Source organism: Diadema antillarum, unplaced genomic scaffold (assembly GCF_040938485.1).
Source record: "Diadema antillarum isolate AM-2024a unplaced genomic scaffold, OU_Dant_1.0 scf00000071, whole genome shotgun sequence".
In the NCBI taxonomy this organism is placed as follows: domain Eukaryota; kingdom Metazoa; phylum Echinodermata; class Echinoidea; order Diadematoida; family Diadematidae; genus Diadema; species Diadema antillarum.
Genome location: NW_027270960.1, coordinates 11571753 through 11589323, shown reverse-complemented (window position 1 = coordinate 11589323; position 17571 = coordinate 11571753). Strand labels below are relative to the sequence as shown.

The window sequence follows — 17571 nt, the reverse complement described above, 5'->3', positions numbered from 1 at the left end:
TATAATTATCATTATTAATCTAATTATTATGATTACTATTATAATCATAATTATGATATATGATCATGATAATCATTATATTATTATTATTATTATTATCATTATTATTATTATTATTATTATCATTATTATTATTATTATTATTGTAATCATGATTATAATATATAATAAAATTATTATATTGTTATTATCATTACTAATCACAGGACAGGTGGCAACAAAACAGAACACAATTATGCCCTTTCACTCTTGTCGAACCATGCGGTCTGCCGTATAAAAACACACATACAAAATAATGTAAAAATGTATTTTCTTGTGTCATGATATCTTAAATGTAAATGTATATGCATTCCATTTCATTTCATTCATACTTCAGTCAGAAGACTGTTCTTCCGCAGGTCCGTGCGGACAAAATACAACATAGATAACTATACAGAAATGAAAAAAAAAAAACTCCTACATAACAAACAAACAAAAACATAGAAAACAGAAAAACGGCACACATTTCGACAGAAACAAACATGATCAATCCAAGATAACCATGTACAATTATTATACAAGTACATCGCCGTAGTTTAATATGAAAGAGACAAAAACAAAGGAGAGTTCAGGAGAGAGAGAGAGAGACAGACAGACAAAAAGAGAGTGAGGGAGAGAGAGAGAGAGAGAGAGAGAAGCGCATGCAAAGGGGAAAACTGAGAAAAGTTGTCTAGTAACAGTTTCGGTCAAGAGCATTTTTAAAACTTACAAACGTTGGTTTTTGTTTCAGTTCCAATGGTAACTTATTTCAATATATGTATTGGTCCAGAATATGTCAAATCTTTATGTTTGAAACAAGTCTTAATCAAAGGTAGCACAAAATTTAATGATGAATTCCTTACGTTATGGCTGAAAACTTTGAATAGAAAAATATCTAACAAATATTTCGGACAAAGCTTGCGTGCAATTTTATACATAATATGTAGAGTATGTTTATTTCGTCTCTTACCCAGTTTATCAATGGGTAGTGCTGTGCATAGCAATTCAAGTACCAAAGTACCATAATATAACGAATGTATTTCTTTTCAAGCTCGTCAACCACCAAAAAAATAATACATAACAAGACTACGTCATTTTATCGACCAAGAGTCCCTCATTACTAAACGCTGGTAACTTGTCACATTACTCTAATAGGAACCCATTACACAATGCATCCTCCTCCTCAGCGAAGAAAGTGCTTCTCCCGATGAAGTGGCCCTTTCCGGCAACCTCCACCACCACCGCATCGTAGTTCCCTACTTTGGTCCTCTCCACCGCCTTCCCCGTGAACTCTAAACTGGAGACTCCACTTTGGAACCGCCGTACTTGATTAAGGTCAATGAGCCCTTTGTCGACCTGCACCGCAATTCGACCGGTCACTCCAGATGCGCATGGACCTCTGGCAACCTGCAACGAGATTTGGGGAGAAAAGATGTCAAAATCTGGAAAAAAGGAGAAAATGCTTCCCCTTTCAGTATCACACTTAACAGTATGATATAATTGCTTAATTTAGATTTTTCATGCTTTGGTCACGCTTTGGAAGGCATATTCTTTGCTGATTACCCATGGTGTTGGTAGTGGTTTCAGTGTTACCAAATTAGAATCGGAGGGAAGCAAAGTCTCTTTGCCTGAACGTTGTTATGCCCAACGGAGATCGGAACACACGCAACACGACAAGACGTTAGAAGTTGATAATTGAAGTATACGCGGAGGAAAGAGTAATTAGTGAGCACACGAGCCGTTATTCCAACAGCAGCAGAAAAGATTAATAGATGAAACCAAAAAAGAAAGAAAGAAATTGCAGTCCTTTGGGTTTTGATATCCATGCAGTTTCGAAACATCGCAATCAAAAATTACATGATCATTTGCTTAACAAGATTGAAGATATCCAGTAGTTTAGATAAAAAAAAACTGCCAGATGGTAAAATAATCAGCTCGATGTCCAAACAAGACGGGATGTCAGCGAGGTCTCGAAGACGTCATAGGTCATGGACAAACATTAGTGCACAACTTATAAGGAGACGTCGCTGAACCTAAGATTTCCTGAGAGAATCAAACATGTTCGGTTCTCTCAGGAAATCCGGCTGTCTCCAGAAGATGTACATCACGGTGACGTCGCGAAGACGTAGCGGAGATGTCTCTATGCAACAAACGAGACTTGAGTCTAGGGCACCGTTTCACGAAAGCTGTCAGCCCTGACAAGTTGTCAGTCTCTAACAATGTCAGTGAAATCCTTGGTTTTGATTGGCTGAGAAGCTGTGCATGGCCACTGACTGTTACTATAGTGATTGTCAGAGACAGACAACTTGTCAGAGCCTAAGTCGACCATGCAATTTTATGGATCAAGGTAGTCGATAAATTCTGTAAACGTGTTAATCATCTCTTGCCTTTTCTTCACAGAAATCGTAGCCATGTTGAATAGGTTACATTTTTGTTGACATGCGTTTCTATTGCAAAAACAGGTAAACATTTTTTTTCCACAAGACCCGTCGTCCCTTTTAAAGAGGATATCAACAAAAATATAATAATAAGATAAATAAGTAGATAAATAAATTATACAACAAAAAGCCCCCCCCCCCCCCGAACGTTCCTAAAAATCACAATAATCGGATGAGAAATAAGGAAGATACGACACTGTGCAATTTCACATTTTTGGGAAAACATTTCTTAACCAGTCCGTATGAATATTCAATTGATCGAGTTGATGATGTCATGTTCTCATAATTTTTCACGTATGCTATATATCAAATTCGGAAAATTGTTATTTATATCAAACTGATACACAATTAAAGCATATTTCCATACCACAATATATCAGAGTTAACATTTGCTTTTTTATATTGGGCGGTTTTAAGTCAAGTCTTGTATCTATACAACTGAAATATGAGATTTTTGTCATTTCTGCATATGAACTGAATAAGAAATTGTGAGAGTATGAAATCGTCAACTTGCTGATTTGAATAATCATTGAAATTTTGAAATTTCAGAATGTCATAATTTCCTTATATCTTATCCAGTTTTGATCATTTCGCACGATTCTGCAGGGAATTTCTGTTTTCTTTCTTGTGTAAGTGATAAAATGTTGGGGTGGATTTCTTTTTTAAGTACACACAAAATATATCCCCAAAATACGAATACGAATGAAATCCATATAGGGAACAGCAAACAAACTAGGTCCTACTTTAATTCCCTGTCAAGGTCAGTGATTTTGGGTCATTGTGTCAATATTTATTTTTATCTATTTATTCCTTTTTCTTTTAGCTCACTTAGAACTGCTCTGCCAAGGGGCCCCTTGCATCACATACAAAATATAATTTGAGTAAAATAGAAACAAACACACACACACACACACACACAAGTTACTAATACGGTAATAAAGAGGAAACATAAACACTATATAGGTTATATAAGTCCATCAAATACAAAATATACAATTTGAGTAAAAAACTAACACGCACAAAGTTACAAATACGGCAACAAAGAGGAAACATAAACACAAGATTATTATAAGTCCACAGAAGGAACACGAGAAAGGGTTGTATGTATGTATAGCTGTTCTCTGATCATATAGCTAGAACCTTTCAACACATTACGTAGATTAATAACTACAACATTTTAGTCAATACTACTAGTATATGCAAACAGCGCATACCTGTCCAGCAGCCGACACGCATATGTTAACAGAAGGCTCTAAACTCCATTCGTTTTTTCCATCCGTTATGATGGTCCCATACAGGGTAGCCAGATCCGGATCGGTTGGATGAGTCAGATTCACCGCTGATCCTACTGCCTTGGCCACCGCGACGGCCGCCGATTGGATGTCTGGCATAGATGACTTGCAAACGTCGAGTCCCAATTGGTCCGCGCTGACGTAAGCATAATATGCTCCTCCATACCCAATGTCCACCGTTACCGCCCCGTAACCCGTTACATCGACTTCTATATCTGATGGCATGACAAGAATGAAAATAAAAGAAGCAATTCATTTACTGCAGGCGTCACACTGTCCAGAAGTTGAATAAAGCTGTATAAACATGATAAAGGAAATGTTCCAACTCTGCTCAGATCGTATCGAGTTATTCTATATATCGTTTAATTCTAAATCTTCATTTAGAATTTTACCCGAGGAACACACGATGGAAACAAGATGGGACCAGAAGATTTTCCCACCGCTCGCAACTTGCTCCATGAAGATTTATATAGTCTATCGGGGGTCATACGATGGCTTACGATGCCTTCACGAATTACCCGAAATGAGGAATGCCGGAATTGCATGGGAAAAGCTCCATCACTTATAGTTAATGAAAAAACGCCGATGTGATAAAGCTTTGTTTTCTTAAATTCTGTTTTCAAGGTTCAATACCAATAATCAAATCTATGAAATAAGAAATGTTAGCTTTACATGAGAAAGATTACAGGCTGTGTACCGTTCTGGTTGAGGTGTGGATTTAGCTTTTAACGTTTTGCAAGATATTCAAAAACCACTCCATGAGATGTCAAAGAGCATGCAATTCTAAGGGATATCAAAAGTTTATTTGATGAAATCGGCTTTGAAAAGGTTGATATATCCACTGAAACAAGGTGAAACAAAGAGATCCTAATAAAAGGCGTGGCCTGTCGCCTTTTATTATTATCATTTTTTGGATATCTCAGCTATTTGAAAACCAATTTTCATCAAAGATAAACGTTGAATCTTTCTTAAAATTACATGCTCTCTCATATTTCATAAGAGATTTCTCATTATCTCACTTGGGAATGTTTAAAACATGAATCTCCACCTCAACCAGTACTGTACAGTCCCTATAATGCCTCGATCAAATAAAAGGAAATCATCTTTCTTCTGTCAGACATTTTGGCTACGAATTTTCCAGCGAATCGGCTGGGTCCCTTAGAACGGCGAGGGCGGAAGACGTGCGTATAGGGTAGCTGAAGCGGAAAAAGCGTGAGCAAAGCAGGAATGAAGCGTACATACTGAGAGTGTCGTCGGAACAGACCTTGATTCTGTACGAGAGAAGAGAATGTATAGTGAAAGTGGTGTTAAAGCGGGAAGGTCGTGCTTTGATCAGGGAAGAGCGGCGCAGCAGCGGGACCACGTCGGTGTCTAGTTTACTTCCCGTTCTTGTGCCGATGTCACTTTACGCTCAGAAAGACCTCGTTGCGTTCATACCGCGGTGTTTACTCTGTCACAGGTTCAAAATTTCTTCCCGATTTTAAAAAGTGCCCTCTCCAACCCCGTCCTCCAAGCGCTGCTGCTACGATGCTTCCGATTCCCATACGCTTTTGCCGCTCTCTCCAGATCTGCTAGAACAGGATAGATCGGGATCCAGATCGTGATAGTGGAACGGGAAGTTTCGATTCCCTGGAGAGTGGCTGACCATAGCTGTTGGTGTATATAATTATTCAATGAATGTCTTCGTGGGTAAAACCAAAGAAACAAACAAAGCTGGCGGTTTAAAACACCCTCTCCTTTCCCGGTTGCACGTCACGAGACCGACACCCACGATCCACATAGCCCTCGAGTTATACAGCCCACAAGTCATACAGCTCACAAGTCATACAGCCCGCTAGTTATACAGCCCACGACTTCGACACTAAGCATATAAAGCCCACGAGTTTGATATTAAGTAAAAATAAACCCAGGAGTTATACAGCCCATGAGCCGCCTGAAGGCTCACGAGACCGAAAGTACGCAAAAGAGGCTCGCGAGTTCGACACAAGGCAAAGGAGGCCATAGAGACCTACAGGACGCATAAGAGGCTCAAGCGACTGACACTACGCAAACAAAGCCCACGAGACCGACAGTATAGGCCTACGCAAAAGAGGTTCAAGAGTCTGACACTACGCAAACAAAGCCCACGAGACCGACAGTACGCAAAAGAGGCTCACGAGACCGACACTACGCAAACAAACCCCACGAGACCGACAGGACGCAAAAGAGGCTCACGAGACCGACACTACGCAAACAAAGCCCACGAGACCGACAGTATAGGCCTACTCAAAGAGGTTCAAGAGTCTGACACTACGCAAACAAAGCCCACGAGACCGACAGTACGCAAAAGAGGCTCACGAGACCGACACTACGCAAATAAAGCCCACGAGACCGACATAACGCAAAAGTGGCTCACGAGACCGACACTACGCAAACATAGCCCACGAGACCGACATAACGCAAAAGTGGCTCACGAGACCGACACTACGCAAACATAGCCCACGAGACCGACAGTACGCAAAAGAGGCTTACGAGACCAACACTACGCAAATAAAGCCCACGAGACCGACACCACGCACAGAAAGCTCGAGACCAATGAAAAGCGCCATCTACGTGTCAACAGGTATGTACCTGTACAGTGTTCCATGAAAGGCGTCACACTGTCCAGACGTTGAATAAAGCTGTATAAACATGATAAAGGAAATGAAAGGGAAAATATTAACATACTTGCGGGTGCAATTTCGTCACGCTATAAAGCGAAAGATTGCAATTAATTGAACAGAATCACCTACATATCAACGACATCATGTATGTGTTTCAACACGTGTGGTTTTTTTTTTTGGGGGGGGGGGTGCAGTTCTGTCGCGCTAGGGAAAGCGGCATTTGATTACTCACTTCATTCATTTTCATTTTATTTCAACACGGTAATAAAAAGGAAACTTGCTCAGCCATCGGCCGTTATTCTGCAAGTCCGTGCATGTATACAATATAACAGAGCGAAACATAGATTCAGCAACAGCGTATAGCAATGATTGAAATAAGAACAAAAAAGAAAGAAAAAAATCACGAAGAAAAAGAAAAGTATATCTACATATAACAGCATATGAATAAAAAATACAGTCATTGACAAGAGATTGATACAAAAGAAATGTCAATAGTACTTATCGCGTAACATAATAGGAAACGTTATGAAAATTGACATGATGTAATATGATATATAATGCAGTGGATATCAAACTACAACTGCTGCTGTTTCAAATGAAATGGGCTGTATGACTCGTGAGCCGTATAACTCGTGGGCTGTATGATTCATGGACCTATTTTTGATGTCGGTCTCGTGGACCGTATGACTCGTGGGTGTCGGTCTCGTGGGATGACCCCCCTTTCCTAGACTTGTATGTTCCCCTAGATTGCCAAGTTGTCTTTCTGCGAACGTAATGTGTTACAATGTATCAATGTATATCATGTTTAGTCTTACTTCTCCATTAAAGTACATGTATTAGTAAGGGCAAGTATGTCACTGTTGTTCCACGGTGACCTATACTCAAAGAGCTTTTCCCCAGTGGAGAGGAGAAAATTCTCTCGCGTGCATGCATGCGAGTAACCTTCAACGTGAACTAGCTTATATGTGATTCTCACTCGAAGTAGTATAATTGCTTCTTTGTTCCGTCCTTTGTTGTCGAATTCCCCAGACCCAAAGCCATGATATGGAAACCATAAAATCATTCAGCAGTGATAGAAGAGCCACGCACACTCTCACCGTCTGATAGACCATCCCCTTCCTCAGGAAGAATCTCAGGAAATCATGGGTTCTCATGTTTGCTTTTAGTTTACGATTTGTTTTTTCTTGTCAAGAGACATAAGTCCTTATGTGTTTTTTTTTGTGTGTGTGTAATTGGAGGGGCAGGGTTTCATCCCCTCAGCCACCCCCCCCCCCCTTCCCTAGCCGGTAACACGACATTTTGCTCCTGAGACAATAAATTATTGCTATTGCCTTAACTTTCTCCAAGGATAGGTTTATTTCCAGGTTTTTACATTTGAACAACTATAATTTAGTTATACTGAGGACAGAATTTCAGAATTTATGATAATTGGGATGAAGAAAATATACTATTTTCAAAATTCATAGCAAATTACTATGAACAAGGATGGTGATATGGCAGGGTCACCATAAGAATGCATGAGTTACGGCTAAAAAAAGCAGAACAACAGAAGAAGACATGCATAGATTATACACAGGTGAACTCGCAAGCAAGCAGTTGTATTGTAATGAAATTACACTTCTACATTTCTGAAATATGTGAGCCTCCTACGTCATCATCCTTGTTCAGTGTTTATGCTATTTGTTTAAGGTTTGTCAAAGTATTGTTTCTCTGCTCAAGAACCACAATAAATTCCACAAATATATAGCATGGAGCTGTTGATTTATGTACTACATGATGTTAAATAATGAAAATCATCTGGAATGCCCCTTTAAGGTGGGTCATCCCACTAGACCGACACCCACGATTCATACAGCCCAAGACTTCGACATTGAAAACAGGCCCATGAGTCATACAGCTCACGAGTCATACAGCCATTGAGTTCGACACTAGGCAAATGAAGCCCATGAGTTCGACACTAGGGAAAAACAGCCCCCGAGTTCGACAGATACAACACGGGGCTTAATGTGTCGGACTCGTGGGCCTTATTAGCTTAGTGTCGAACTACTGGGCTGTATGACTCGTGAGCTGTATAACTCATGGGCTGTCTGACTTGTGAGCTGTATGACTCGTGGGTGTCGGTCTCGTGACGTGCACCCTTTAAGGTTGTGCTGGGGTTTTTAGATCTAGTTTGATGTGAGGATTAGGATTATGATTAAGGCTCGAGGTAAAGGCCGTGTCACACCAGCCTTGCGTGCGACTTGCAAAGAACAATTTTGACTACCCGGAAGTCCCCGTAGACGATCCGCACATGACAGTACCTAGCATGTATCTCAAAAGTAGTCGCCCGGAGGTGCGCACGCATATTTTTATACCCGCAACCGTGTTTAGGCCCTGTCACACCTTTCCGGGCAAGCTACTCGGGCTTGTTACGTGTAGGGATTTTCTAGCATACCGGACATTCATGATTGCGGAAAAGGATTTGTGCGAGTCAGCGTATGTGTCTTACTTGCTGGACGCGTTATACTTGCGAGTATACTGTGTGACCTTTGTACCAGTCTCGTGGGGGCTGACAACTCAGTGAAGGAATTCCTCTCAAGGAATGGCTGAAATCTCACAGAATTTCATTATCTTGGCTGCATACGGGACTGCGAAGTACCTGCGTGGGAATTGCCTGGGAAGTACTGCCGCTAAGGGTCTCCTACTGGCGTTCTGCGTGGACCTCTACGGGCATTCCCGTGACACACCCGGAAAAAGTTTTGGTCATGCTCAAAACTTGGCTGCGGTTAAATCGGACTTGCGTGAGCACCTCCGGGCAACTACGCGCTAGATACTGTCAGGTGCGGACCAACTGCGGAGAGCTCCGGGGAGTAAATTTATTTGTTTCCCCGCAAGTCAAGCCGCAGAAGTTCCCCCGTACGGTATGACAAGGCATGAATGAAAATTGCAAACATTCTTGTTCGCCCGCTGAAAATCTTCTACGTGCTGGAAACTACCTCCTCGCCACAAGCCCGCGTAGCTTGCCCGGACTGGTGTGACGGGGCCTTTAGGGTCATGTTTGTGAATAGAATGTGTTTAGCTTAGCGTGCAGATATTTCGTAGGAGCAATATCCAGGAGCAAATGTCGTTGAACCTCCGCACCCTTGGCTTTCACCTTATTGTGCTGATGGTGTCCAGCTTTCCATTATTGTCAAAAATATTGACTCGGTAAGGCCAGCTCTGCCTTCCTGTCAGCGTGCCATAGTTTAGACTACTAATGATTTTTGAAAGGGTATGAATGAAGGCTAGCAGTGAAAGGAGGATTAGTCATGAATATTAATGATGAATAATTCGTCTGTCCTAGACCTGGACGGAAAACGTGAATACCAGCTGAGCCTCAGAGGGATTGAATTCATCAAATATTGTCTTGGAATATTGTGCTATGGCTCAGCTCACACAACCATTTAGGGCCCTACACGCACACAAAGATTTTTTTAGCACAACATTGATAAATCATGTGAAAATCAACAAAAAAAAAATGAACATGATGTCATGCAACTTATTAATGAAATCTCATCCAAGATACATGTGCATCCATCATTATTGTACATTTGTCATTATTATTTATTTGTCTTTGTGCGTGTGAGTGCGTGTGTGTGTGTGTATGTGTGTGTGTGTGTGTAAATGGCGATGTGGAACCAATTTGTGCGTACAATGTTCAGCGCTATAAAATGAATAACAAATATCTGTACATATTACGATATACGTGTACGCAATGAAGAATACCCAGCGAGACAATCCCCTTACCAGTTTTGAGCGCAAAAGCTGGAACGCTGTGGAATCTTGCTTTCCCAGATCTCTTGGTTTGGCCATCATACTCCACGAAAGTTTTGACCAATCCGCTGACCCACTGTATGTTGACTTGCGTTTCGGGTGCCACCGCTTTAACGATCCCGAAGTCCACGGCGTAACGGGCAAGGGCCATGTTTCCAGAGCCGCACATAGCACCAAAGCCCTGGTTGCACATTAAAATAACTGCTAAATCTGCCTCATTGTGGTCTGGCTCTACGATTAGTAAGCCGTAGGAACCATTACCTCGGGGTGCGAGCATTAGTGCCCTTCTCAAGTCATCGAATTGGTCTCGAACGTGACGCCATTTTTCCATCATCGTGTTTCCAGAGTTCTTAGGAAAGCCAGAAAGAATCAGGCGCAACGAATCCCCGCCAGCATGCATTTCTATCGTGTCAATCTTATATGGGCTGGTGTTGATGGTGGATTCCGCCATGACGATACACCACTTGCTCAGGCTATAACTTGATTGATTAGAAGTGATCCTGACGAGATCCCGTCCTCAAATGATTTTCTGTGTCGAAGAGGCGCGGATAGTAATGGAAGTAAACACAGCCGCAGACAAGACGCGCTTTAATGCTTTGCTGATTCCGTACAAAGTGAAGTTGTACATGTAGTTTAACTTGTGACTGTTTATTTGGCTCATTGACGCAGAAACAAAACTGCAAGAAAAGTACAAAGCTTAATATGCCCCTATAGCGCCTCTCACGCACGCCCTCTCTAATACAACTGTACACAGTGACAATGGACAAGTCATTTTCTTTGTGAATTGTGATGTAAGTTTTCTTCGATTGTGTATTGATTGATCTTGGAAAAGTATAGAATTGGTTTGACTCGGAGTATTTTTGTAGTTCATGCTCTCATCATACGCTCATTGATTATGTGTTCAGTGAACTGAGTTGTGTTATTTGAATTCATATTCCTGTCAGTGTATATTGCAATGTACATCACAACGTGAGGGGGGGGGGGGGGGGAGGGCAGGCTTATACTCTATACGGTGAAGGGACAATCATGACAATATATCTAATAAATTCTGTTGCCGTATTGTCACACTCTACTGCTGACCTGCTGACCTTTGTGTTATTGCTGGAGTAAAAAATTATCCTTTCGTGAAATCTTCCTGCCATATGCCTTAATCAATTTAAATAAACCTTTGTGTGGAAATACATCTATGTTGAGTGTTCACAGAGATTGTGCCCCAGTCTTTTGTTGCAAGGATATAATGGGTGAATATATATATACATATATATATATATATATATATATATATATATATATATATAATATATATATATATATACATATATATATATAATATATATATATACATATATATATATATATATTTACACACACACAAATATATATATATATATATATATATATATATATATTATATATATATATATATATATATATATATATATGTATATATTGGGATGATGCTGATATTCTTACCCAACACTTCTGTCATCTTGGGAAGAATGATGTAAAGGTAGAAGCTCTCGACCTCAGGTCCTTGTCAGCTTTTTGATGATAGGTCAAAAGCTTTTAACACCAGCCGGCATCGTGCGACATCTACTGTCTTTATTGTCGAAATTATATAAAGTAATATCAATAGCAATGAAATGTGATCCCACTGTCGTGCGAGGCGGATACGAACGCCACGACTGGCCATTTGTAGCTAATTTTGGATTTTTTGTGTGTGTGAATTTTGGTCACTATCATGGTTAACTTAAAGTGACATAAATGTGTAGTACACACACATAAACATATCATATATATATATATATATATATATATATATACATTTATATATATAATATTCAGCAAAGAAAGTAAATACTTTTTGAAGTTGATATTTCTCATAAAATGTTTGGCTCAAAATCAAGGTATTATATGCCATATATTGAAGGCAATTTGATCGGCTATCAACCTGATAGGTCAATTAAAAGGGAAAATTTACGTATACCATGAGTGAACACATTCTGTTTTTCTCTTCCAGGGCACAAAAGTAAACGTTGCAAAAATGTACAAGGTGTCATTCATGGGTAAGTGATCGTTCATGATTATTATAACAATGACAACAGCAGACAAAATTTATCACAATAACAAACATTAATTCTTTGCAAAAAATGAACGTATGATTTATATAATGTCTTCGTAGCCACAAAGATCAAAGAAAAGGCTGAAAAAAATAACACAGGAAAAATGAAGAATCTTCTGTCAAATCCAAATTCAAATGTCAAGTCTTTTGTTAGTCGCATTGATGTCACAGAAAACATGCGAGTTATGCTGAGTCGAGGAGAAGGTGCATTCCAATGTCTTTGGTTGCACACATCAGTACTTAAGCTATCATTGGCAGATGAGGTCACAACATGAATATTGGTTTGGAAGGATTTTTTTTTTTGTGTGTGTGTGTGTAGGCGTATCCAAGTAATTTGAAGAATAGAAGAAAAAAATATAGTTGAAAAATATATGGAATGTATCTAGATATTCGTTTCATCGCAAAAAGCGATGTTGAGGGGTATCGTAAATTAACACAAATCAACATGCATTTGCATTTCAGGAAGCCTTTAATGCTAAGGCTATCCCAAAAAGTATTAGCCTTATAACACTTATGACATTGTGTATGATAGTGACCTTTGGTTTTTTCTTTCTCCATATAAGATAAAACATGTATCATTCCCTTTGTTTTTCATTACGACGTATACTGAAGATATGAAAAATAGATTCAAAATGACAGCAGAGGTCTTAAAAGACAGAAAATGATAAAACAACCTTCCGCTTTGCTATCTTTCGGTTTTATTTTCTATTTGTATACATAATTTTTCTTTAGCTACGTTCATCGGACAGATGAAAATACAAAAAGTATTGCGAAATAGCAAAAGATATAAGATTGAATATTTTCTGGAATATTCATTAGTCATGCAACCAGTATACCCATTAACGCCAATACCATAACACACAGCAAAGTAGAGGAATTGCATATAAAACGTTGCACTAAATGTAAACATATATATATAATATGTTGCCATATATAAACGTTGCTAAATATAAACGTTGCACTAAAACGTTTGCACTAAAAGTGGGCAAGTGTGGTAGGGCAAGATGATTTAAAACACATGTTTAAGTCGGTGGGAAGTCTGCGCCTTAATAGCTGTATTATAAACGAGACAAAAAGAGATGTCGAATTCAATATAGCAAAACAATATTATCACACTTAAGTTGCCAAACTTAAAAAAATAAATTGTGTGAGTTGACTTTGGCATAAAAAAAGTATATATGAATATATATATATATATATATATATATATATATATATATAGATATTGTTTCGTTATCTTGAGTATGAATTGATGCAATTTATCAAAGCAATATATAGAAAAAACAAGATTGAGTGTGATAGGATGTAAGAATTATACGAAATAATCTTATATAAGTTATAGAATTAAAAATAGCTTGGCTTATGATGTTCACTTGTTCTTCTTGATATGGATTTTTTGTGTATGCAAATTCTTTTCCACTAATGAATTTTATGAAGTCCGCATTTAATTCTTAAAACTCTTTCTGACAGCAGAAATTATTTGCATTTACTAACATTCAGTGAATATATACTTACTAAAAAAAGGACTCTATAAGAAAAACGAGGTACATCGTATTGAATGGTGGACATGCCATTGTAATTCATGTAATTGAAAAAATCATGAATTGCCCATTAAAGTGTGAATAGGAATAAAGCATGATCTCTTACGTCTTACCATTAAGTGTGCGGGTTTACATACACCTGTGATCAAAAAGTAGTGAATGTTTATCGACAGACCCTAGTAGATCACGTGTTAGTATCATTACTTTAAGATATGATTATAGTAGATATGATTTTAAATTCCTACGTGAAACTGGAGTCGCTGAACTTTTTTTTTTTTAATTGAGCTTTCATCTCTCTTGAACTCTCAGAATTTATCTGGACTACTTAAACTATGTTAAAAACCAAAAAACAAACAAACAAACAAAACAAAACAAACCAAAAAGCGTGTCCACTTCACTGCGCCCACGAAACCCTTCACCCAATGTATCTCCTTCTTCAGTGAAGAAAGTACTTCTCCCAATGAAGTTTGCCCTTTCCAGCAACCTCCACCACCACCGCATCGTAGTTTTCCCCACCCTGGTCCTCTCCACCGCCTTCCCCGTGAACTCTGAGTCGTTTGAGTCCCACTTTGGAAACCGCCGTACTTGATTCAGGTCAATGAGCCCTTTGTGCAACTGCAGAGCAATTCGACCGGTCACTCCTGATCCGCACGGGCTTTCGCGCCAACTGGAATGTTGATAATTTTCAAGGAAAAAATATAAGAATAGACTTTTCAAGAGCTTTCTCTCTCTCTCTCTCTCTCTCTCTCTCTCTTCTCGATTAGGGATGAATTACGTTGCTTTAGATTCTATATTCACATTGTCATTGTAGCTTTTTGGAAGTTATTCTGTGTAGATATGTGTTTGTTTTCCATATTGCTGAATCTTAAGCAAGTGTTGAGCTATTTGTGTGTGTGTGTGTGTATGTGTGTGTGTGTGTGTTTGTGTTTTGTCTGTGGGATCGTTTTTTGGTACTGGTACTTATACGGAGCCTGTTTATTTCCGGTAGGGTTTACGCCGACCCTCCAGGGTACAGAGGAAGGTTTGGGGGTTTGGGTTGGTTTTTAGGGCCATTATTTTTGTATGTGCCAAGGTCTCTTACTGAATGACAACTTGTTTTAAACAGTAACACATCACAACGCATGAAGTTCGAGGTCTTCCCACCAGACATACAGCCCTAGAGCTCTACACTACGCAAAAAAAGGCCCAAGAGCTCGACATTAAGTCCCCGTGATGCCATGTCAGTTTTCGTGGGCCTTTTTTTGCCAAGTGTCTCGCTCATAGGCCTTATAATTTGCTTTAAGAGTCAAGCTGGTGGGACCGTATAGCTAGTGGACCTATGTTACTTGATGTCGAGCCCATGGGGCTTCAATTCACTTAATGTTTATAGCTCTTAGTCTGTATGACTCCTTGGCTGTATGACTCCTGGGTGTCAAACTCGTGACGTGCACCTGAAAGTTCTAGCCACTACACATCGCATACCTGTCCACCAGTCGCCACGCATAAGTTTGCAGAGGGCTCCGTACTCCACTCATCCTTTCCATCTGTAACTATGGTCCCGTACAGGAAGGCCAGATCCGGATCAGTGGGATGAGTCAGTTTCACCGCTGATCCTACTGCCTTAGCCACTGCGACCGCTGCCGATTGGATGTCTGGCATAGGTGATTTGCAAACGTCGAGTCCCAACTGGTCTGCGCTGACGTAAGCATAATATGCTCCTCCGAAACCGATGTCTACTGTTACCGCCCCATATCCAGGCACGTCGACTTCAATATCTAAACAACATGCCAAGAACGAAATAAATAGAAAAAAAAATGAATTGACCCTAAGTTGTTCAGCGTAGAAAAGAACTTGAGGAGGGTTTTGTACTTCACGGTTATTATACTAGCTAGGTCTTCATTTAGGGACTTAGCCGGTGTTGCTGCGCTGGTAGCTCTCACTGTTAGCAAGGGTCAAAACTTCTTCCCCTAACTCTCCCGAACCCCACCCCCCCCCCCCCGCTTCTCCCCGACGGTTTTCTGACCACATCATTGTTCGTTATTTTGGCCGAAGTTATAATAGGATGGGACACACAACAAAGGCGTGCCCAGGCAAACAGAATAGTAGCACGTGAGAGTTACTTTGCACGCAACTCCTGAAAGAATTTTGCACGATTAACATCTCATGAGCATCATTCTATCTTCATTGTGTTTGTTTCACCACTTTTATTCTGCTTCCTCATTCCACCCACGTGCATTGACATCGGTATTATGAACTGCCATGCAACAAGAAATAAAAATAAAATGAAAATATTCCATTTCCTTTGCCGACAAAGTTGTCACCATGGGAAACATACTATATGCGATTATGTGACATGTTATCTTATCGCTGTCCAAAGAACTTGTTTGGAATAGCGGGCCAGGTTTTGGTCGCTTGAAAGTGCAATTGTTGTCACTTTGACATACAACTTTAGCTTATTTGGCCCTCTCAAGTTATCGTTAGGATGTTTAAGTAATTTCTAATTTTTCTAATAAGGGTTATTTTGAGTAAGGTTTATTTTACACCGTGGTTAATTTTGGATGGATATTGTCGTTGAATATTGTCATCGTAAATTTCTGAAGGAGGCGATTAGCCCGAAAGCTTAATAAAGGGGATGCAACTCGTATCTACATCGCAGTGAAATCTTATTATAACATAGTGAGATGCAATATTCCTTACCGGTTTTGAATGCAAACGCGGGAACGCTGAAGAATCTTGTTCTTCCAGATCTCTTGGTTTGACCATTATACTCTACGAAAGTTTTGACCAATCCGCAGGGCCATTGTATGTTGACTTGCGTTTCAGGCGCCACCGCTTTGACGATCCCGTACTCCAGGGCATAGCGGCCAAGAACAATATTACCAGCCCCACACATCGTACCACAACCGTCGTTGTACATTGACATTACTGCCAAATCTGCCTCATGTTGGTCTGGTTCTACGGTTAGCAACCCGTAAATATTATTTCCTCGGGGTTCAAGTATTAGCGCCCGTCTCAAATGATCTAAATGGTCTCGAACGCGGACAAATTTTGCTACAACCGTATTGCCCAAGACCTTTGGGAATCCAGAATGTAGGCCTATGATGCGGAATGGATCCCCGCCAGAATGCATTTCTACAGTGTCGATTTTATATGGGCTGGACTTGATGATAGATTCCGCCATGACGATTTGCTCCGAATTTCTGTACGAGTTATGGAGTGGACAGGGCGGTGACCTTTCCGTTGTCTCTGCTTGTACGACTGAGCTCTGCTCTACACCACTGACCAAATATAATATATCTCTGCAGGTATCATTATCGATATCGAAGAAGTGGTGATGCGTGCACACCGCTACCCATATCATAAAAGGTTTAAGAATAGCAATTATTGCTGGAATGGCAACTTCCCATAGCGACAACCAATCAGGAAGCCGAATTCTTGTCGTTACCGTAAGAATTGCCACTCCAGCAAGATTTGCTATCATATAACCTTGCTATGAAATAGGTCCCAGACAGTCTGGCCTTTCTGTCGTGAGAGCTCTATTTTCCAGCGCGCCCTACTTCGTATTGCAGTTTACCGTGATACACTTCCTGCTCCCAATCTCACAATTAAATAGCTTATTTGCTCTGAGGCCTGAAATTGATTTTCCACAGACAGACGTGTTAGGGTAAATCAATGCGTACGTACACGAAAGATTCAGTGTTTGCGTGTTTCATAATGTAGGTTTTCTCGTTCAGATATATCAGATTT

General features: G+C 39.9%; 1 protein-coding gene and 1 pseudogene across 1 annotated transcript; both read right to left on the bottom strand.

Annotated features, from left to right (window-relative positions):
* Window positions 1-1161: 1161 nt before the first annotated feature.
* LOC139717091 (trans-L-3-hydroxyproline dehydratase-like) lies at window positions 1162-10633 on the bottom strand. The gene is made up of 3 exons (XM_071628597.1): window positions 10156-10633; window positions 3671-3987; window positions 1162-1425 (listed from the first exon to the last, which is right to left on the bottom strand). The coding sequence occupies exons 1-3, from the start codon at window positions 10631-10633 to the stop codon at window positions 1162-1164; spliced, it is 1059 nt and encodes a 352-aa protein (XP_071484698.1).
* Window positions 10634-12128: 1495 nt separating this feature from the next.
* LOC139717089 (trans-L-3-hydroxyproline dehydratase-like) lies at window positions 12129-16717 on the bottom strand (annotated as a pseudogene).
* Window positions 16718-17571: the final 854 nt, after the last annotated feature.

Excerpts from the sequence above, each read along its gene's own strand:
- LOC139717091 (XM_071628597.1), bottom strand. The coding sequence starts at position 10,633 with ATGGCGGAATCCACCATCAACACCAGCCCATATAAGATTGACACGATA. Across the intron at positions 3,988-10,155 it reads AGCTTTTGCGCTCAAAACTG|TTTTCATTCTTGTCATGCCA; the intron begins GTAAGGGGATTG and ends TTGCTTCTTTTA. Across the intron at positions 1,426-3,670 it reads GCGTGTCGGCTGCTGGACAG|GTTGCCAGAGGTCCATGCGC; the intron begins GTATGCGCTGTT and ends ATCTCGTTGCAG.